We start from the raw sequence: 23,516 nt of genomic DNA on the forward strand, positions 1-23,516 counted from the left end.
TCTTCGTCAACTCGGTTTGAGGTACTTGCGCCACTTGCAGGCCAGCATCGCTGATCGCGTCAACACTTTCAAAACTATCATTTGCCTTTTGAAGCAATTTGTATAGCTTTTTAGGGATGAAATATGCTATATAAATAAGGGATTGATTGATTGAGCACATTTAAATGTACTTGAGTACTTCTTCTTTTTCTTTCGGCTTTTCCCGTTAGGGGTCGCCACAAAGTATAATTCATTAATTTTTACTCATCATACTTTTACTGTTGTATTAGATATTTACTAACTTAGCACAAGGGAGACAAATTCTGCACACACAAAATGCTTTCCCTTTTAACTTTCTCTCCTCAACAGTAAATAGAAGGAAAAAAAGGTAAGATTCATGCTTTGATGCAATCAAAGGAACGTGTAACCATAGCTTTACTATTAAACTGACAATCCAAAAAATGCTAAAGAGGATTTTTTTTTCAAATTAGAGATTTTTCTTAGAGTAGAACAAGACACAAAGCAATCACCACAAATAATTCCTAAAGGGGATATGTGGTCTTAATAGTTCATATTTCCCTGACAAATCGATTCTATGTATTTTTGCTCAAGAAAATGAAACTGGCAGTCATTTACAATAATCTCAATCCGTTTCAGAACAATTGGTTAAGAATCGCATTTTGAATGCCCCAATGGCAATCTTGGTGTGATGTCAGAAGTGTGCAACAGGAACAGTTCTACCCATGCATACTAGAAAGTTGAATGACTGGTTAGCACCTCTCTCTCACAGTCCTGAAGACCGGTGTTTGAAACCCACCCATCCCTGTGTGGTGTTTGCATGTTCTCCTTATTCCTGTGTAGGTTTTTTTCCAGGTACTCTGTTTTTGTCCCAAAAAGATACATTGTGGGTTCATTGAAAACTCTAAATGGCCTGTAGGTTTTCATGTGAGTGTGAATAGTTGCATGTTGTCATGTGCCCTCCAATTAGCTGGCGACCAGTTCAGGGTGTACGCTGCCTCCTGCCGTTGACAGCTGGGACAAACCACCACTACAGTAGTCAGGAAGTGGACTACCATCTCTCCAGCTACTAGTTTTACATTTATCTTGATCAGGAGTCGAACTATGACCCATCAGTTGCACAGCCCAACTCTTCAGAGATAAGATACTTGCCCCCAAAAGCTACTTTAAAAAGGTGTATAACAGAATAATAACAAATTCACCCCCACACTTGGTTTAAAAGATTTCACAAGCACCACTGTAATATGATATGTTTCTTTTTATTCATGATTCCATTTTCCAACAAACCCATCATGGCCACTAACTTTCAATAGCAGATATCTTGAACTAAACCAAGTCTGCAGGAGCTGTCAGAAGGGCCTGTTTCTGGATCGAGTGTTAATTAGTCCAAGGACAGAGAAGGCACTTGCTGCTGCCGTGACCAAACTGATGGCCCCAATGGCCCTTGTAGCCTGTCAAGAAAGGAAGCAGATAGTTTAAGAAAAGCACCTATGACACAATATATATATATAAATATATAAATATTGTTATAAAGCAGTGACGAAAAAAAAAACAAGAATCAGACAAACATGGCCCAAATTCGAACCTTGGTTGTTATTTTCAGTTATACACAGAGGAGTGTCCGAGATTTGAACCCGAAGCCTCAGAACTGTAAGGTAGATGTGCTAACCAGTTGACCACTGTGCCACCCAATTTAATTTCAAAATGTTCACATCTGTACATCCTACTTTTTAGAAATGTCCTATTCCAACAAGATTTTGCATCAGAGTCAGAAAGGCATGGTTGGATGTACGTAGTGTGGAAAAACCTGAGAATCCCGACCATAAACCCATCACCGTTTTTCAGAGACGGTGAGCCAGGAGTGTTCTCATATCAAACATCAGTAACATGATATTTTCACATCTCACGTCCCAATTCTTATCCATATCATGAAAGGTTATTTAGGCCCCCAAAAAAGTAATACTGCAGCATGGTGGACTAATGGTCAGAACGTTTGCTTGACTGTTAAGTGGTACTGGATTTGACTCTCGGCACAGGCCCTCCTGTGTGGGGTTTGCATGTTCCCCTCTTGTTTGTCTTAAGTTTTTCTCTACGTTGGTACTGCAGCTTCGTCCCACATTCTTAACACATGCATGTTAGGTTCAATAAAGTCTACAAATTGTCCGTAGGTGTGAGTGTGAAAGGTAAATTGTTAATATGTGCCCTGCGATTAACTGGCGACCAGTCCTGGGTGCAGAGTCCCTTTTGCCAAAATATAGTTGCTATGGGCTACAGATCACTCGCGACCCCCAAATGAGGACAAGATCGAGATCAATGGATTGAGAATAATATTGATGAACATACGACACCTGTTCAGATACTCCCTCCCCGTAGCGCAGCAAGGTGACAAAGTGCTCGCAGTTACTTCCCAGGAGGTCATAGGACACCTCCTGGCCAATCAGGACTTGTGCTCGCTGGATGATCTCATAGATGGGCAAAGGCGTATGGTTGTGGTCGTATTTGTTGTTGACACGGTACGAGTCGCTTCCCACTACATCCTTCAGCAATTGCATGCGCACCACCGCCTTCCGGCTGAAGACGGACTTCACGCTGGACATGGCAGCCGCTTGTCTCTCATCTAGAAACAAGAACAAAGAGGTGATGACATTAGAAATAGAAGACAACATCTTCATGCGGTTCCAATCATACATACTATGAGTGCATTTCATTTACCATTTTCCATTTATATGTTTAATAGTAAAACGCAAAAATAAACATTACTATTTATAATGTATAGATCATTTTACATTTGAGGCTATGTGAATCCCGGGATGCACATGTCATGGAGAGAATGAGTCTCATGAGTTAGGTAACAATGTTTCGGTGCATCTTAACATTTTTTCATTTTACTGGATACTCTTTGTACAGTATTTTTTGGTGTTGTCAGCTACTCTTGCTCTCTAAATACATGTGTTCTGGCCTGCCACAAAATAAAATTTATTATAATGATATGTTCGCACTGGCACAGTGACTCAGCTGGAAAGCGTTGACCCCACAGTTCTGAGGTCCCGGGTTCAATCCCGGACCCGCCAGTGTGGAGTTTGCATGTTCCCCCCGTGCCTCCGTAGGTTTTCTCCGGGCACTCCGGTTTCCTCCCACATCCCAAAAAGGTGCAACATTAAGGAGTGATTGTGAGTGGCCTGCGATTGGCTGACACCCACTGCAGGGTGTACCTCACCTCCTGCACGACGATAACTGCGATAAGCTCCAGCAGTCCCGTGACTCTTTTGAAGATAAGTGTCTCAGAAAATGGACAGATTGGATTTAAAGTACAGAGCTCAAATGTTGAGCTCAGGAAATAGGAACATTTTCTCAAATTTACACGTTTTAGTACATTACCACTCAAAATTTGGGGTTGTAAACATTTACATAATGCAGAAAATAAAATGATTTTGTACAGTAACTTAAAGCTCAAGTGTCGTCAAACGGATGATTTTTGGTATATTATTAATGAAAAACCCACAGTCAATATGGTCCCATGTGTTTTTTCACCATAAAACATAATTTTGACGTATACAGCTTTTTGTAACTCCCGCCATGAAAATCCTCAGGAATTTGTTGTCGAGAAGAAGCAGGAAGTGGCGTAAAGGACAGTGGCACCCCCTCGTGGACTCGTTTGTTTCCATTAGTTTTACCTCCGCGAAGGTAGCTCGTTGTTCCTTCGTGTTAGCCAAAATGCCAGTTGCGTTGCTGGACATTGCTTGAACACTCAGGAGAATGGAATTACCCTTCATAAGTTTGAAAGAGACCTTGTTCATTGTGAAAAATGGATTGTACGTGTGCAAAGGACGAGAGCTTCGTGGGTTCCAAATAACAGGTAGGTGTGTATACAGCTCCAAGAAAAAAAAAATAGTTTGGGGGGGACCACGTAATCGGTCTCTCTCATATCATAGCAAAAGATCCGCGTATGAAATGTGTTGATGTGCGCATACAGCTACAAAAAAAAAAAATAGTTTGGGGCGGACCACGCAATCGGTCTCTCTCATAACGTAACAAAAGATCCGCGTATGAAATGTGTCGATGTGCGCGTCGCCCAGCCAACAATGTCTCACTCAGCCTGCAACATAGCTCGGCTCCACCCCCTCCTTATATAGCACGGCGGGCCGAAACTCAGCCACACCGGCTTAGCCCCCGCGTTCGGCGGTCACATCTTGCGCGAAGGCTGCGCGTCGGGCTTTGCGACGGGGGCGGCTCTGAAGAACCCAGCCGAGAATGTGTTACCCAGTCACGTGCGAGCATGAAGCGCGCCGGCTCGACTGTGAACACAAAGCAGCACCGCTCGGCTCTGTCATAAGCCACACCGGCCGGCTGCGATGAGCCCCGATGGCTCACCTCCGCCGTGGAAGTGGATCGGACGGGATGCGGTTTGGCCGTGATCGGATATCGTCTGAATATGGCTCGAAACAGTGTAATATTGCCCTGAGGGCTCGAAACAATAGTGTAATATTGCCCCGGTAACTTCACTCGGTTGTGTGGTGTTGTCCTTTTCGAAAAGAGCTTCGATGTCAGAAGGGGCGTTGGAAAAATCCGAATATCTCTGTTGTTCGGCTTCCATAGTAGCAGGCACTGCACGTTTTCAACGGCAGAAGTGACGATACATGGTCAGATGACGCGACTAATATGGCGACCACTTGGATGTTGAGGGACACTCAATTGCGCAACTTTGTGAATGGATTTGTGTTTTTCATTCCAATATCTATTTTAGAATGTTTATAGGGATGTCACCCGCACTTTAAGCTGTTAGATACGATGGAAAATTTGGCCCAAGTACACAGAGTATGCGATTCGGTGAATGACTGTTTAGCACATCTCCCTCACAGTTCCAACGTTGTGGGTTCAAATCCTAGGGAGGCCTGTGTGGAGTTTGCATGTTCTCCAATGCCTATGCGGGTTTCCTCCGGGCACTCTGGTTTCCTCCCACATCTAAAAAACATGCAACATTAATTGGACACTCTAAATTGCCCTTAGGTGTGATTGTGAGTGCGACTGTTGTTTGTCTCTATGTCCCCTGCGATTGGCTGGCAACCAGTTCAGGGTGTACCCTGTCTCCTGCCCATTGACAGCTGGGATAGGCTCCAGCACTCCCCGTGACCCTCATGAGGATAAACGGCAAAGAAAATGGATGGATGGATGCACTTTCATTATTTGCTATGATATGACCTTATATATTTAATCAACCGATAAAGTGTTGTCCATTTGCCAATCAGACAAGGATGTGTTGTGGAGCGCGGTGGCTGTCCTTGATCTTTGTCCACAGAAAACCGGCTGGCGGCAGCCTTCTCTCCCAGGCGTTGCCATGGAGACGAACGACACCAGATAAGGAGCGGAAAGTTACCATCCCGGCCCAGGACCAGACTGCGGGAGGGCAGCCACTTTTACCATGTATCCATACATATAAAAACCTTGTGTTACCGGGCAGCTCTTGTCCTCCCAGAAGACACACGTCTCGTGTGCGGCAGATACCTACATGAGACCCGGACGTCTGTATTGCACATTCCTTTGTAATAAATCAATTTACTTGTCTAATCATTGGTCATCCCTTCCTCGATCAGTGAACATGCGTAGGGTCCAAACTCGCAAATCCCTACGGACTGCGAATGGTTGTTTGTTTATATGTGCCCTGTGATGGATTGGCAACCAGTTCAGGATATACCCACGCCCCTGCTCTCACTCGAAGATAGCTGGGATAGGCTCAAGCATGCCCACGACCCTAGTGAGGATAAGTAGTACAGAAAAAAATGTATGGATGCACAGCAAACCACTCCCTTTAAAGCCAACAACTCCCTTTGATTTTCATCTCCTGCCCCTCCCATGATACACGGCCCAGGTGAATGTCTCCCTCTTGTGGGTCACCATAAAGAAAAATGGCTCTGCATACCAGGAGCGGGGTCAGGGGCACTTGGTGGGTCTGGAGTCCCGGTCGGAACTTGGGTTGAAGACAGCTGAGGGCTTGTGCCCTCGCTGTGTGGGTGGGGCCAGCTGCAATGCCACATCATAACCAGGTAAGATGGCTTGAGATGAACCATTGTGACCCTCTCTGGTTTACCTTCCATGCTACCATGAATCTCTCAGCACCTTCCACCGCAACACATAAGGGCCCCTGTTGCAGAACTGTGAGCATGAAAAGATACTTAGCTGACAGTCAGCTCTGCAGGATTAGCCGAGTCCTACACAGCAATCATCCTTTCCAGCATCTCAGAAGCTTTCCTGTCACTGAGGTTGGCGAGGGACAGCAGGCGGCCTGGCTTCTCAAGTTAGGACGGTTCCAAGAATCAACAGGTTGGCCTCATCACATCATACCTGCTGCAAGCTGTTGGCCATCGCTCTGACTATTCTCGAGATGTCCAATGCCACTACCACATGTAATTATTTGGTAATATCTTGGGTTATTCCTCTTAGGGCGGGACGGTGGATCAGGTGGTAAAGCATTGGGCTCACAGTCCTGAGGTCCCGGGTTCAATCCCGGACCCGCCTGTGTGGAGTTTGGATGTTCTCCCCGTACCTGCGTGGGTCTCCTCCGGGCACTCCAGTTTCCTCCCACATTCCAAAAACATGCAACATTAATTGGACACACTAAATTGCCCCTAGCCAACCACTCCCTTTTGTGTAGGCTGAATTGTCCATACAATTCTTGTGTTTGATCGACTTACACTGTGCAAGTAATTATAATGTGTGTGCTGAGCGTGTGCGGTCATGGACTGGTACTTACCAACAGGAGTTAAGTTGATGATATAACCATCGCCCAGGTAGAGTGCCCAATGCTGATAGGCCGGTCTGAAGATCTCAATGAGGTCTCCAGGGTGGGGTTCACCAGAGAGCTCAGCAGGGTCATTAGAGGCCATCTATATACACAATTAGACACTTGCATGTTTTCATTCCACAAGTGGACATAAAACACATTACTTTAAAAACTCTAAAAGAGCAACGAGTAGTCTTTTGATACCAATGACAGTTATTCAAATACAGGTTCATCTCACTACATATAAATACTGTAGAAAAGGTTTGATTCCAACAGTTTACAATTTACTCATATAATATGGATTCACAATTTAAAAATTTTATGTGGATTCACTACACACAGAGCAATTTCATGATTTTATGTATCATTTCATATTTTTCATGATTATAACTAATAATGCCTCAAAGTCAATATTTCAAGAAATTAGAAATTAGGAACTGGCAACTATTTTCATTTACACCACATTCAAAGACATTAATTGCAACTTACACTAGAGTTTTGTTGTTGTTTATCCATCCCACAACATTCTTCCACAAGTTCTAATGAAGAAATTAAAACAGAATGTTAAATGTCTGACATTTGATACTGAAAAATACACTTGAGTCCACATGAGAAAATACATTATTTCCATGTTCCATCGCTTCATGCAAAAAGGCCTGATTAACCTGAATTGGTGTGTTAAAAAAAGCAACTATTTAAGGCCTCTATATACTTGCAGATGCGGCGACCGCAGTGACATCGCCCGTGTGTAGTTTGCCTTCATACCCCAGCGCTAGCCACTTGTGCAGTTTTTAAAATGTGCTGCAGTTCGTCTTCAACTCAGAGGTGTCCCAACAGCTGGTATAGACTGTTTTCAACCACGTGACTTCATCTGGGGCACCTGGCCATGTTGGATGGGTTCACAAAACTGACGCGCCATTCACTCTATCGCTTTTGCATACAGACCGGAGTTACACAAACATTCATACGACTGTTAAAAGTGACGCATGATGGCTAAAAAGACTTTGGAAAGTTATCGGTGCTCATTAGATGTTGTTTCAAGAAACTGTTACGACAAGAAGTGTGCGTTGATCGACAATATCGACCCATATGCCTTGGAGAAACACAAATGGAGCACACAACTGTAACCTGTCCAGTCATCGTCCACTATCTCCTCTTCTCGACAAGCGCTTATACAGTGGATCAACTAAAGAATTACAAAGGTCTGGAGGCCTACAACCAATTCGTCAATGGCTGGGTTCGTCATGCGGCCGTATCCACTGTAAGCACACTACTAAGGTTAGTTTGCAATTTAAATATATACCGCATGATTGTAGTCAGCGTTGTGTTATATTGTGTTGAGGTGCATATTATTGTTTTCATTTTTGTTACCGAGAGGGAGAGAGAGAGAGAGGTTCGACCGGGACGAGTCCCAAGTGGAGCCCGCACCATTTTTTTTTCCACTTCCACGGCTACATTTTTAACTCAACTCACAAAACAGCTAGCGGTGCGGTAACTCGTTTTTGCAAAGTTATTATAATGAAATAGAAAATACAGATTTTCGAGACATGCATTGCATTCACACACAAGTATTGTGCTTGGCTGCTAGATCAGCTCTGCTAATACGAGACAGCCACAGTTGTCGCCATTTGGTTGATAACTGCTCTGTTTTCTCACACTGGTTCTTGATCACAGCTGGCAGTCAAAAGAAAGACAACGCCCATTTGAGCAACCAATAACCTAGCAGTGCGCCCCCATTCATACGCCTTTCTGAAATGATTCCAGGTTAGTTACGTGTGTTTACGTGCATTCACCAAACCAAGATGGCGCCCTAAATCGGAAGGTGTGTGACATCAGTCGAAAACAGTCTATTGGCTGGATGACCTAGCGTGAACTTTCCACAAATCATTTACAGAAGCCGTTTTTACTTTCCTTTCCATAACAAGGAACACAACAACAACAACAGCGACCGTGGAAGATTGTCTGTTTGAAGAAATGGACCTAAACCGGATAATATGTTTAATTACACTGCAAAATCGATCGAGAAGGCGGTGGCGTAGGTGGTATGTGGAGCTGGGAGGAACGGTGAGCACGTCATCACAGCATGTGACTAAAACGGGCCAAACACGAGAGATGAACTCCGCGGCTCACCCAATTCACAAGCTACGTAGCAGTATTGGGCGAGGCAATGTGTAGGTCACGTGACGCAATGCGGGTATTGTCGACCACGCTATTTCTGAAGGATAAAGTGGCCTTTACACACCAAGTTGACAGAGAAGGTGCCTCTGTTAATCTCCCCACTTACTGTACAATGCCATCCTTTCATTTATTCCAGAGCAACACAATACTGTACTGCCAATTCTGCCTCGATCAAATACCATATCCTCCTTCGTGTATTCTTGGTCCCACTTGCAACACCCCTGACACCATCGTCATTGACTCTGGTGCTGATGACATTTTTATTCAGGAGAACCTGGCATGTCAGCTTCCCTTTAATTCTCTCCCGCTCCCTGAGAAGGTCACTGCCTTGCCTCATCCCCCTTGCTACCTACTAAACTGCACCATTCACCCTGCTCATTTCCGGAAATCACCGCAAAACCATCCAGTTATTTGTTATACTGTCCTCAGAGAGTCCGTTAGTCCTACGTATCCCCTTGTGGCAGAAAAACAGAAGCCTGACATTGATAGGACTCATCTGTCTATCACCAGTTGGAGTCCATTTTGTCATTCCCATTGTTCTTTTGTCGGCCGTTCTTCCCACCAGTAAACCTCCGCCACTAGGCACACTGGTCAATCTCTCCCGGATTTCCTAAGGAATACCACAAACTCCCGATCTTGCCGTTTTTTTCAACCCCCTGCAGTCCAGTGGAACAGAAACCATTCTTCTTTTCTCTTGCTTCATTGGGGTGGCGTATGGAAGAGGGAAAAATAGTTAGGAAAGCACAGAGAACAATCCAATCCCAAGACCAGACCCTCTCACACTTTCTTCATGCTTGACTCCGCCCACTCAGAAGTACTTCAATAGGCCCACAATTCAAACAAAAAACATTCCAGAATCACACAAACCATTAACTTGATTCAACAACACTTCTGGTGCCCCACCTTGGTCAAAAACACCTGTGAGTTCATCCTAGCCTGCTCTGTCTGTGCCCGAGATAAAGCCTTATTTGAAGCCCCTGCTGGTCTGTTGCATCCTTTACCCATTCCGAGCCACCCCTGGTCCCAGATTTCTTTGGACTTTGTCAATGGCCTATCCCCCTCTGAAGGGAAAACTGTCATCCTCACCATCATAGATTCTTTCTCAAAGTTCACATTATTTGTGGAAAAGCTTTAAAATGATTTAGCATGGTCTAATTTGTTTATAACAAAAAAGTGGTATTTGAATGGGGGTGTGGGTGGTGTAGACTTTTTTTACACATTGGATGTGGTCTGAGGTTATTATGAATGCCATTCAATGAACTACTCCGAATTGGGTGTAAAAATACAAAGTCATGCAGCAAAAGATGGCAAACTAAGTTACCACTGTCCTTACTGTTTTTCATTTGATTGTTTGATATTCATGGCCTAGCTGTGCTTTTCATACTAATCCCATAACGAAACTCATAACTAAAATGCCTCACTACAGTGAAGCCATTCACCGAGGCTAAAAAGAAGATCTATTGAGTAGTTAGCAAGCTATTTCGTGCTTTAAAGAGGATAATGAACAAACGGGAGTGACTATGAGTATTCTTAGTGGAGTAGGGTGTCCACTGATACCATAATGACTCAAATGGTAAAAGCAAATACAAAAGCGTGCCTGCAACTTTAACCAGAGCATCACTAAAATGTATTTAAGGAACAAATCTATCGCTGGCCCAAGACTCTTGCATGGGTTATAAGACAAAGACACTTGCACGGTGTATAAGAGTGAGCTTCCAAGAAATAGCGGACAGATAATGCTCGATGGGATTGGAAACTATGTAAAGGTTACTCATACGTATGCACCACACAATACCACTCAGTTCTCACACACACAAACGGACACACAATACACACACTTTTTGCTGTCACAAGAGAACTGACACAATGGGGAAGCCGACAGAAAAATACTTTGAGTCCATTTAATGTTACATGAAAAACACTTCCACTCGCAAACAACATTAACTTCATTTCCCTTTCCCCACCAAAAAAAAAAAAACACTGAAGAGTGGATAATCGTGACATCTTTCCAGGGGAACAGTGTCATTAATATTGAATATGTGATGAGAAAGCCACGAAGAAAGGAGAAAGACATTGTAATGAAGCTGTTAAAATTGCAAGGTTTCATAATAGTGCCATCAAAACACCTTGTAATAATTTTTTCGCATCACAAATGACAATAACAAAAGCCTTTAAAAAATGATCAAATATAAATGAGCCTCAACAGTGGAGTTCTCAATTCTTCAGGGGTCGGCTATGAGGCACACATTTTCTTGACAAGTCGCTTTTTCAATGGTGTTTGTTGTGATAAATTGTTTCTGTATTACTTATGAATAATTTATGTGCTGATGAACATTTTTTTTTTAATTGTAGTCTTCTGAATAGGAAATGTTTGGAAAACCCCAATGTTAAAGGCATAGAAAAACACAACAGGAGCAATACTTACTCAAACGCATGCAGTTTTTTCTTTCTCACCATTTTAATTCTCCATAATAAGTCCACGAACAAGCATAAAATAAAAACAAAACAGAGAGAGGTAACACAAAGAATATTTTCCAGTTTCTGTGAAGACAAGTTTCAAGAGTCCCAAAGCCAAACCAGAAGCTGGAGGTCGCTGTGGATGTGTCCAGTGTCTCTGGCTGCTGACAGTCATGGACTAATGACCCACGCGCTCACAAACATATGCGCACACTAAACACATGCACAGTCGTATCTAGGATACATGACAATACACGAGCAGTCTGAATTACTTTGCGAGCTCAGGTTTGTTTGTAAATGAACATCCATCCATCCATTTTCTGAGCCGCTTATCCTCACGAGATTCGCGGGAGTGCCGGAGCCAATCCCAGCTGTCAACGGGCAGGAGGCAGGATACACCCTGAACTGGTTGCCAGCCAACTGCAGGGCACATGGAGACAGACAACAGTCGGACTCACAATCACACCTAGGGGCAATTTAGAGTGTCCAATTAATGTTGCATGTTTTGGGGATGTAGGAGGAAACTGGAGTGCCCGGAGAAAACTCACAAAGGCATGGGTGAGAACATGCAAACTCCACACAAGCGGGACCGGGATCGAACGCAGGACCTCAGAACTGTGAGGCCAACGCTTCCCACCTACTCCACCGTGCCGCCTGTAAATAACCAATAAATCCCAAATGAATAAGTCGTCCAGTGAATCACTTTCCATCCTTTGCCTTTTAAAACAGGCAACTTTTTCGAAGGCAACAGAGCCAGCTGCCTGTAGCTGTGATCGCTGCGGGGCATTTTATTTTGTCGCCATTTACTGCACTTGTTGCTCGGCCAACAAGCGGGAAAGTGGGCTAGTGGTCAAATCAACAAATGGCATCTCTCTCTCCACCTTTAAATATGATTCTGGTTAATAATCTACATTATTTAACAAATGTACCTATAATCAGAATACATTTTTTTCAGTAACTGTAAGAAATTACAGTTACATTAAAAAAAATCTTGTATACTTAATACTAAATACTGACACCTGTCCAAACCCACTTCCAGGTACCCCATGCAATATGCTTATGTATCCCTGGTTGGTAAACACTGGTGTCGACCAGTGATTCTCAAACTCTGGTACTTGTACCACTCGACTCGAGGCATGCTAACTTCCTCTGATGGCAAGCCAGATTCAATATCATTTTACTTGTATTTCACATTTTAGTGCAATGTATTTACATTTGATCTTGGAATAACTGATGCACAAATGTATTTAATTTTATATCCAAAGCATTTTAATGGAATCATTTTAGTACATCCATCCATCCAATTTCTAAACCACTTATCCTCACTAGGGTCGTAGGTGTGATTGGCAGCCAGGAGGCGGGGTACACCCTGTACTAGCTGCACATAAACACCTGTTCGCACTAACATTCATACCAATGGACAATTTAGAGTGTTCGATTAACCTACGATGCATGATTTTGCGATGTGAGAGGAAAGCGGATTACCCGGAGAAAACCCACAGTCACGGGGAGAACATGCAAACTCCACACAGGTGATGTCGGATTTGAACCTGGGTCATCAGAACTGTGAGACCAATTTGCTAACCAATCATGCACCGTGCCATCTCATTTTGTCAGATTTTCTTTTTGTATTCCAAGACATTGTTAATGGCGGCACAGTGGATCAGCTGGGAAAGCATTGGCCTCACAGTTCTGAGGTCCCAGGTTCAATCCTGGACGCGCCTGTGTGGAGTTTGCATGTTCTTCCCGTGCCTGCGTGGGTTTTCTCCAGGCACTCCAGTTTCCTCCCACATCCCAAAAACATGCAACATTAATTGGACACTCTAATTTGCCCCTAGGTGTGATTGTGAGTCTGCCTGTTGTCTGTCTCCATGTGCTCTGCAATTGGCTGGCAACCAGTTCAGGGTGTACCTCGCCTCCTGCCCTTTAACAGCTGGGATAGGCTCCAGCTCTCCCTGCGACCCTCCTGAGGATAAGCGGCAAAGAGAATGGGTGGGTGGACATTGTTAATCTTCAATCTGTGCGTAATCGTACAGTGTCCTATTACATGAAATGTAGTTTATAGGAATTTTTTTGAAAAATCTGTCTTGTGTTTTTGATGAACATCAAGGTGTACTATGCTACTGTATTGTAATGATGGTCATTGTGGTGGTACTGGGAGAGCTAAATCGGAGTAAAAAGTTGTAGAAGGTGTAGTTGATGTTATTGTCAGGGGTAAGAGACACGGGGCTGGACCCAAATGCAGGACTCCAAGACGGTTTTATTCAAGATCAAGGTCATACACAGTGTAGCAGTCCGACAAAGCTGAGGCACAAAATCACAAACCAAAGGCAGGATCCAGAAACATGAAATGGGGTCTGATAACTATGAGGCAAAACTTGAAAACATTAGCAAAACTAGACTGGACTAAGATGGCACAGAATCGCTGTGACAAGGATAGCTCAAACTACACTTACTCTCAGTCGTGGAGAATCCAACTGGCAGTGAACGCAACACACTGACACAAGGCAACGAACTGGTAACGCCAGTGGCAAAACTACAAACTTAAATACATGGTCAATTCAGGTCCACATGGAAAACAGCTCTGGCCAGTGACAGGTGTCAGAGGTGACACCACCCAGAGCAGTGGCCTGGCCACGGCCCTCTCGCCAGTGGTCCAGGCTTGCTTATGACAGTTATGGCATACCAACCAATCGGCAGCTTTAAAGAGTATGTCAAGACCCCAATGCACCTTTTTGCTAATATTATAGAATTTTTATGATGAATATTAATCTTAAATCTGTCATGAAGGAAACATTTTTATTTTTCGATGATCTGAAACAAATGATCACATATTGCTGCACCCGCCAGAAAAGGACGGAAACGTTGTGGAAAAAGCCGATCAGGGGCGTTATGTAGGACGTTGTGACAACAACATGGATCCCGTAGGAATACTCTGTAAGAACGCCGATCAATTTTCCAATAATTCGAGCAATGAACATTATTTTGAAGGGTCCCACGAAGACGTTGAAGAATACAAGCTTTATGAAGGCGTTAAAGGTTATCAATTTGAGCCAGTTAGACAGCACACACGTTCGAATAAAGACAAAGTCGCTGGCGATAAAGAAGCCGACAGAGCAGTCAGACCCATAGTGGAGGAGATGCCTCGTGTTGGAAATATCAACTGGTAAGCGTTTCTGAAGTTCTTGTTTGGTTTAGTGAGCCATAAACTGATAAATAGTAAAGGCTTCGATATCCTGAATGTATATAAGAAGTTTTCGGTCTTGTTTTGAAATTATGTAAATGCTGTGTATTTAGTGATTTGCTACATGACAACCACGACAACTACTTTGCGTGTAAAATGCTTATTATTGCACAAAAACTTTGTCCTTCTAGCATTCAACCATGTAAACAGTGTTCAACGATTTTAGGGAAAAAAAAATACATCCCTCCGCAACTTGTCTTTTAACAAAAGCTCTCCGTATTTTTGGTGCTTTGTGTGTGTGTGTGTGTGTGTGTGTGTGTGTGTGTGTGTGTTGAGCTTGTCGAAGTGTGTCCAGGTTTAGCGTCCGATCCAAGTTCACGTTTTCTCCCCTGAGCAACAGCGATCTGATCTGGTGTCTGAACTGGCTGTATCGTAGGCACTGCTCCGGGTTTTAATCGTTTTTTACATTTAAAACCCATCTCAGACATGAGTCCGCCAGTCAAGGAGTCCGGGGTAAAATGTTCACTGCATATGGCAAACTGCTGACCGGGTTTGGAAAAATTAGCTCTCTTCATTTGCACAAACCTTACCCACTGACTTTTGAGGCTTGGGTCTTTGGGAAAATAATGTAAACTGTGACCAGTATAATTTGCATTGCTACAAAACTGAACCACACACGTCTTCATCATTTTTACGGATTGGTGTCAATTTACAATCACAGAGAAATTCTCAAAACGAATATTTTTCTTCTTCAGCGTGAATACAAAAGACTCCCATCTTATCGTCATTCCAAAACACCCCATCTCAGATTTTATGACGTCAGAGGTCCGCCCACTAAATGAGCCGTTTTGCAGGTAAGAGAAACTAGGTCGAAGTTTGCTATTTTAATTCATAAACACTTGTATTTTTGGGTAAAAACATTTAACAGGATATGCATTTTATGGAACAGTTGGACATATATCTTCATCTAGATAAGATAATTTGCGTTAGAAATTACACATTACATACACTTTAAGTACTTTGTGTATTGTAGTATTAAAGGAGAAGTCCGGTTGTTGAATTAATTAATGAATTGTTTCACAACGTGACTTTGTGCACGTAATACGTCACATCTGAGCACGTAGGTCATGTGACTTGCCAAAATAGCGGCGCCTGTGAAAATTCCTAATTGCCGATAAAAATCTTCTCAAAACACCATTAAATGATATCGGATTAACCTCAAATTTTCTAGGTATAGTACATATATGACATATCTAATACATTGTTAATTCAACATCCGGACTTAAATATGGAGCCCTATTTATTTGTACATATACAGTTAGTAGTAGTAGTAGTCCTACAGTCAGGGATAAAGCGCAAATATTAAACACACAAAAAAACTGTATTACTTAGAGAGGTTATTATGATTTTGCTTTATAGGTGAAGTACTATAGCTCAATCTAAGGATGGCGGGATGATACTTGCTTGTGAGTTTCACATGTGGCTATTTCTATGTCTATTTCTCACTCTAGCACAAATGCATCTATCACCTTCAGTTACAGGGTTCGTTTGTCAAAGGACTAACGAGGACCGTAAAAATAAAAGTTCAAACAATAACCATAGCAAAACATTACAGAGGTGACACTTCATCGTTTGGAGTGTGTTGTGGGATGTGTTGTAATAACCTCTGGCTCATCTACGCCACGTTATGAGGATGCCCACACAAAATTTTTAGGCGGGACACGCCCTGCTCCAATATCACTGGCTCTCAAATGCTGCAACGCTTCACTGTGATTGGCTGTTTCACTTCAGTAGTACTTTCCCACTACCCTCCAATCCTAACCTTTTGCCATTTTAAATAGCGTTAAAACCAAACCTCCGGCCTAAATCTAACCAACACGAACTTTTTTTTTTTTTTTACTTCGTACAAATGTGACACTTGTTTGTGATCCGGTTAACCCTCTGTAGCCCACACTCCCGCGACGCAGGAGACAATCCTGTTACAGTAGGGGCACAAACTGAGACTCTCAACAACGCCGTTACTCACGTTACAGAAGAGGGGGTCGGATACATTCTTTGCTCTCTGATTGGCTGCTGTCGTTGAAAGACTGCGTCAAGCTCATTTAACCATTTCCAAAACCGGAAGTTTTTAGTGTTTCAGGTTAATTTAGATTTCAAATATTATCCATCTAAAGTACGCTTTTGAGGTTGCAGCGAGAACTTGTTCCATAAAGTAGTATATTATAGATCAATATCTAATTTTGATACAATGTTAATTTTATTATTTTTGCGATATCAGGATGCACCTGAAGATTAAATCTTTTATTTTGAATATGTTACTTCCCTATTTCCTGTACATACATCAACCAACATTCCGTGAAGATAACAAGGTTGACGAGATTGACAGCAATTCATCGTTGAACGCACACAGAGATTAACAGCATCGTCGCAGAGGAACAATTTGTGTTTATGTTATGAGAAGAGGACACTGGCAGTTTTAGGACTGTGGTAAAAAAAATAAATATATATATATATATAAACAATGTTTTGACTAATGCTCGCCTCCAGCGGCTAGCTAACGATTTTCCGGCAAGCTAGCACAAGTACGTAGGTCAGCTCGCTTAAACGTGTTTTTAATTCGTTTATTAAATTCATTGTATCTTAACGCGTACGGGTTTTGCGGGTAAATGGTCTGAAATAAAATAATCGAGTTTACCTGAGCTGCTTTTGTTTACATTCTGTGGGTCCTATACAGTAACGGATCTAAATAAAGAACAGTTTGCCTGGACATTCAACGTCACGTGTGGGTTAAGCTTCGTTCGTGCATTCAATATAGTGCTCCTAAAATTTAAAAGCATTGGATTACACACATCGCGCAATGCCTCTCACGCTGCCATGTAGTTCCATTCCATTGTTATTGTGCATTGTACTTACTATGACATTTTGTGGCCACTGTTATGTATTTCTAGTCGCCATGGCCGAGCCTCCCCAACTTCTACGCACTGATTCATCCAGGGGGGAGTTTTCCCCCCTGAAACACTTTGTTGTGGCCAAAAAGACCATAAGTGACCTGTTTGAGCAGCTTCTCGGTTACGTGACAGAGACCTCTGAGTTTGTGCAAGGTAGGATGGATTGTTTACTGTTCATCCGGCAGTTTTCGTGTCGCTACAAACCATGTAAACAGTTCAATGTTAGCATATTTAGCGATTCCCAGTTTGAGGGATAGTTCAATTCCTCAGACGGTGATTTGACCTGAAGTTTTACTTTATGCTGATGATTATCACCCACTTTGAGTTTTGGTGGAACACCGGTAGATTTGAGATTAACATATAGAAAGTAGTGTAAAAATCTGTGGCCTACATAGTGAGCCTTGCTCGAGGCTACCAGCTTCCTAGTGTAATGGCAACCAATTGGGACATTTATAGAAAGCACAAGATACAAACAGGCCCTCAGTATAGAGCCTTGTGGAACAGTACTAATATCTAAATGGGGTCATCAATGTACAACAAAGTTCCATTGCTGCAGCAGCTGCCACTGACATTTGGTGATAGTAAAGTCTTAATTACATAATTATTTGAATGACAAATACTTTTGGCCTTAAATATAAAACAAACAGACAAATGAAATGAAGTACGTACTGTGGGAATTGAGTGTGCTCACTTTTCCCACGTAGTAGAGTACGGTTTAACAATACGTTATCACTAACACTGCAAACATTGTAATAAAGTCATAATTACAGTTTGTATGAAAAACCACTTCTAGGATGTAAATTTCAATCAATCGAATCTGAAATGCCTTGAGTGTCCTTGAGCAAGATATTGAACCCCTGGTTGAGTGTGAAAGTGCTTTGAGTACCTTTTATCAGTCATTCTCTGGTACCATCCCTTTTCATGATGGGTAAAAAAAAGAACTGTCCATTTTTGGTAAAATTTAACAACAACAAGTAGCATCCTATCACAATTCCACGCTGGAATTCACTGAACTCCTGAGAGCGACTCGTTTGATCACAAAAGTTTGTATAAACTTAAATTTATACACCTGTGGCCATGGGAGTGATTTTGGAGACCTGATTCTGATTATTTGGATGGGTCAGCGAATACTTTTGCCAAATAAGTGTACATTTCAGGAAGATTCATTGTGTTGTTGTATAACTATGTTTGTTTAACAGAAACATGTGAGGATAAAGCGATGGAGAAAATTGCGAGTCTGGATCAAAAGTTAGAGATCCAGGCATATGCAGATAAACTTGCTGTCATCAAGGAGGTGCTGGCTCGCCGACACATGAAGGTGGCCTTTTTTGGACGGTAAACTTTTTGACCATAAAACTTGACTTGTCTGCTTAAGGTATTCTCTCAAAGTTTTTTTTTGGTTCATCTTACATGGAGAGTTCCATTTCAGTTAACTATAAATCCAGATTGTGACTTTCCAGCGCCAACTTTCACGTCTTTGTTTTAGAAGCCATCTTGTACTGTTTACAGATCAGTAGCTTGAACATTGTCAATTTGTTGTCCCCCTCGATTGTGTGCTCGTAGGACAAGTAACGGTAAAAGCACTGTGGTCAACGCCATGCTGAGGGACCGTGTGCTGCCCAGCGGTATCGGTCACACCACCAACTGCTTCCTGAGTGTGGAGGGGACCGATGAGGACAAGGCCTACCTCAAGACTGAGGGCTCAGAGGAGGAGAAGAGCATAAAGGTTAGCAGTGTCTTATATTTTATTCCCAATCATTTAAATACATTTTGTCCTACAATGACATGCATAAATGTCAATATTAATAATAATAATATTTGTTTTTTCTGAGTTACATATCTTTTGTTTCTGGATTCTTATACAGGATGTTTAGAAACTGGTCAAAAGTTAAAGTCTTTGGTTTCCCAACACATTCCAAAAGCATTCATGTCCGAAATATGTTGAAACATTTCCTCAATATAATTTTAATGACACTAAGAGGATCCCAGTGCCAACAGTTGATGTATTACATGTTTAAAATCCCTGCAGACTGTCAACCAGCTGGCTCATGCCCTCCACATGGATGAGAGTTTGGATGCTGGCTGTCTCGTTCGTGTATTTTGGCCAAAGACCAAGTGTGCCCTACTTCGGGACGACCTGGTGCTTGTAGACAGGTATATAATATATTCTTGCTTTACTTCAGTCTCCTCCCACATCCCCAAAACGTGCGTTCATTGGAGACTCTAAATTGCCCATTGGTGTGAATTTGAGTGTGAATGTTTAGTTGTTTATATGTGCCGTGCGATTAACTGGGTACCCCGCCTCCTGCACGAGGGCAGCTGGGATTGGCTCCAGCACTCGCGTGACCCTTGCGAGGGTAAGCCTCTCAGAAAATGGAGGGAATAACATTTAAAAATAATTTATTTACAACAAACCGTGTACCTTGTTTAACTTTCTCTTTCAGTAAAACAATTAAACACACTTCCACTAGATGATAGAAGGTTAATAAATAATAAAGGCTTGGGCCACTTTTATAGTTGAGAAATGTAATGTAAAAAAAAAAAGTTCATGTTTTATAAATTGCATCTATGGCTTGTTAAATAACTATGATGACGTTTACCAGCCCCGGGACAGATGTCACGTCAGAGTTGGACAGCTGGATAGACAAGTTTTGTCTGGATGCTGATGTCTTCGTGCTGGTTGCCAACTCTGAATCCACGCTCATGAATACGGTAATGACAGTTGCTGTGTTCAGGTTCACGTCTATGAGCTTCAGTTAAATTTTGACCCTACTCTTCTTGTCATCCTGTGAGTAGGGTGAGCCTCAGAATAAACTCACATACCATTACACTGATTGTAAGGACAACAGCAAATTTTGTAGTTAATATCACGCAAAGCAAAATGAAAATAATAGCAAAAAAAAAAAAAATTCCCCCAAAAAATATTCTGACATTCTAAATGATGCTTGGCCATTTAATTACTGGGTGCCTCATTCACTTGACTAAGTAAACAGGAATGTATCACTTCCCATATAGGGTATGATGTTTATTTTTTTTACCTAACCCCTAATGAGATGCTTGGTAATCTCTGAGAATTATTAAACAAACATTCAAAATAAGGAAAAACAGCAGTTGTCTTCAATATTATGAACGACCATCTGAAATAAAACTTGCTATCTGTTGATGTTGATGACTTTGAAAGATAACTTTTAGTTAGCTCTCCACGTAAACTAATTTATCACAAATAGGGAAGCGTGCTTGATTTGAAACTGGTTGCAGATCAGGAATTCATGGAATGTAAAGGGTTACAGAGCTGCTTCAAGGGAAAGCACACATATTCCTCTCATGGTTTTTCCATGGAATTAAGAAGCTCCACTGAGAAGGCCTTTTAAAGAAGCGTCTGGTAAAAGCTTTGTTGCTTTGTCAGTCTTTATTCTTGTGGCCTCTTAAAAAGAGCATGCAGATTCTTGCAATCGTGTCTCTGTCAGATGTTACTTTGAGTTATTTTATAGCGCTATCAAGAAAGATGGAAAGAATAAATACCAGTTTTAAAAGTGACGAGTTTCCCTTGTTTACTCTGTCACCACCTAGGAAAAGCATTTTTTCCACAAAGTCAACGAACGGTTGTCAAAGCCCAACATCTTCATCCTCAATAATCGATGGGACGCCTCAGCAAATGAACCGGAATACATGGAAGATGTGAGTTACGTCATGTCATTTAGAAGATGCACATTTAAAACCTTTTCAGGTCATCTGACATGGGTGGAACAGTGATTGAGTGGTTAGCACAGCCCCCTCACATGTGTGAATGTGAGTGTGAATGGTTGTTTGTCTATATGTGATCTGTGATTGGCCGGCCCCAGGTCCAGGCTGTCCCTCGCCTCTTAAGGTCAGCTGAGATAGGTTTCAGCATACCTGTGATGCAGGTGAGGATAAACGGTATAGATAGAAGATGGATGGATGGATGGATCTGACGCAGTACAGTGTTGTTTTTTTTTTTAAACACTGTACTACTGAATATTTTAATCGTTTCCCTCCTCTCCTACTCTAGGTGAGAAAGCAGCACACAGATCGTTGTGTTAATTTCCTGGTGGAAGAGCTGAAGGTCGTGGACCGTGAACAGGCACCCAACCGTATTTTCTTCGTCTCTGCCAAAGAGGTGCTCAACTCGCGAATGCAGCGGGCACAGGGCATGCCCGAGACAGGTGAGACGGTCTTATAATCTCTGCTTAAAATGTGTATTATTGGAGGTGAGAATAAAAAACTGGATCGCAGCAAAAAAAACAACAACAACAAAAAAACAAACAGTAACTAGAGTAACTATAGTATTAAGTAAGTTTCTTTCGGCTTGTCCCTTTCGGGGTCGCCACAGCGTGTCATCTCAGATGAACGCACATATGTTTGATACTGAGTAATTGAGGAACCCCCAAAAAATGTTTTAAGAACTACTAATATTCATGGTTCAACAACAAAAAATATACTACAGACTCCCAAAACACTTTAATATAATTTCTAACTCAGTATTACCCTTAAAAATAAATACATTACAGATTTGAAAAATAAACTTGAAGTGAAAACTCTCCCGAATGTCCAGAAACAATTTAGGTTTAACTCCTTGACGTAACAAATTTTAAACTGTCGAGATGAACAACTGCAACATACCTTACCTCCTTCACACCAATTGCATATTTCCTGTAATCTAGGATTTTGATGCCATCTCGTGGAAAGAGTACAAAAATATGCCTCAAAACAATAAAAAAAAAACATTTGTCATTGAATAACAGAGGGTAGGTTCACAAAAATGTGATTTTTTTTATCCACCAATCCATGCATTAATGTCTTTATAAAAAACGCATATCATGTTTACAAAACATGTTAATTTAAGGCGAAAGTCAGACTGGTGGCCACTCAATCACAGGGCGAGTGTGATTTGGAAATTATCCTATGGCAGCTGTAGTCAGCCATGTGAACCACTGCACCAAGAAGTTTTACGGCAAATAACCAAGGACCCCAAGTAGTCATGGGATTTTTGAAAAAAAGTCCAACCAAGTTTTGCATGTGGAAAATACAGACATTCATTAAGGTCATGAGTGACCTGAATCCTATTCTATCTCAATTTGGGTGAGAGAGATTTAGACTAGTTGCCAGCCAATCTCAGGGGAATATTACAGAAAAACAAGGTTGCACACTCACATTCACACCAACTGCCAATTTAGAGTCAAAAATCAAGACATGAACATGTTCATTCCGTTCACCAGGTGGTGCCCTGGCCGAGGGCTTCCAGGAGAGACTTAAAGAGTTCCAGAGCTTTGAAAGGCGGTTTGAGGTGTGTACGTGACTGTGTGTGTGGATGTGTGTCTTGTACTATTCTTGTTCTGAATCTCTTAACAGGTTGCTGCAAAAGCCATTGAGCAGATGTTTGATTCTAGAAAAACAAACCCATTTGTTTGTTTCTGTCCTAAAATCACTGTGACAAATCAAAGTCCTAAGTAGAAAGCTGTAGTTGTCTCACAACTAGACCAGCAATGCTAGTTGAGTAGAAGATGTCCTCTCGTAGGACTAGTGACACAACCTGTGGCCTTTCCCAGCATACTAATGTTAGTCACTGTTAGCTTCTCCCTGCAAGCGCCTCTTCAAATAGGCTCTCGTGATGATCTTCCAGACCAGTCACTGTGCTTTTTTTCTTGGAATCAACCTGCGTCTTCATTGTTGAAGTCTAGATTCACTAAGGCGAGGGCATCTGTTGATTTACTTTTGATTTTTGATATGATTATCTTTATATTTATGTTCTTTTTGCCCTTCCTTAAGATGTTTTGCATAAAGAAAGACAGCACATTTTAATAAGTTTATACCATGTAATGTTGAAGCTACAAATAGGGGTTCAGCACAACATTTTTGTACAAAAGTTTCACAAATCAAACAATATGTAAGAACACATGAACACCATGCTTGATTTCAAACGTCTTGTGTGATTTCAGCTCAGCGAGTACAGGCA

General features: G+C 42.0%; 2 protein-coding genes across 4 annotated transcripts in view; one reads left to right on the forward strand and one right to left on the reverse strand.

Annotated features, from left to right (window-relative positions):
• Positions 1 to 48: 48 nt before the first annotated feature.
• Positions 49 to 17,571, reverse strand: plaat1 (phospholipase A and acyltransferase 1). 3 transcript variants are annotated; one of them, XM_061825921.1, is made up of 5 exons: positions 17,508 to 17,571; positions 7,265 to 7,314; positions 6,746 to 6,878; positions 2,346 to 2,614; positions 49 to 1,448 (listed from the first exon to the last, which is right to left on the reverse strand). In XM_061825921.1, exons 2-5 carry the CDS (start codon positions 7,289 to 7,291, stop codon positions 1,347 to 1,349), a joined length of 531 nt encoding a protein of 176 aa, XP_061681905.1. In that variant the 5' UTR covers positions 7,292 to 7,314; positions 17,508 to 17,571; the 3' UTR covers positions 49 to 1,346. The 3 variants fall into 3 exon arrangements, with proteins under 3 accessions (XP_061681905.1, XP_061681903.1, XP_061681904.1); XM_061825919.1 differs by lacking the exon at positions 17,508 to 17,571 and adding an exon at positions 17,290 to 17,362; XM_061825920.1 differs by lacking the exon at positions 17,508 to 17,571 and adding an exon at positions 16,621 to 16,680.
• mfn1b (mitofusin 1b) overlaps positions 16,946 to 23,516 on the forward strand; it is a 16,032-nt gene continuing 9,461 nt past the window's right edge. Inside the window, exons 1-9 of the mRNA XM_061825916.1 lie at positions 16,946 to 17,081; positions 17,543 to 17,695; positions 18,742 to 18,877; positions 19,106 to 19,268; positions 19,572 to 19,696; positions 20,146 to 20,254; positions 21,113 to 21,220; positions 21,573 to 21,726; positions 22,780 to 22,847. Of these exons, the coding sequence (XP_061681900.1) occupies positions 17,548 to 17,695; positions 18,742 to 18,877; positions 19,106 to 19,268; positions 19,572 to 19,696; positions 20,146 to 20,254; positions 21,113 to 21,220; positions 21,573 to 21,726; positions 22,780 to 22,847 (1,011 nt within the window). The 5' untranslated portion in view covers positions 16,946 to 17,081; positions 17,543 to 17,547. The remainder of the gene's footprint in view (positions 17,082 to 17,542; positions 17,696 to 18,741; positions 18,878 to 19,105; positions 19,269 to 19,571; positions 19,697 to 20,145; positions 20,255 to 21,112; positions 21,221 to 21,572; positions 21,727 to 22,779; positions 22,848 to 23,516) is intronic.

Source organism: Syngnathoides biaculeatus, chromosome 7 (genome assembly GCF_019802595.1).
Source record: "Syngnathoides biaculeatus isolate LvHL_M chromosome 7, ASM1980259v1, whole genome shotgun sequence".
Taxonomy (NCBI): domain Eukaryota; kingdom Metazoa; phylum Chordata; class Actinopteri; order Syngnathiformes; family Syngnathidae; genus Syngnathoides; species Syngnathoides biaculeatus.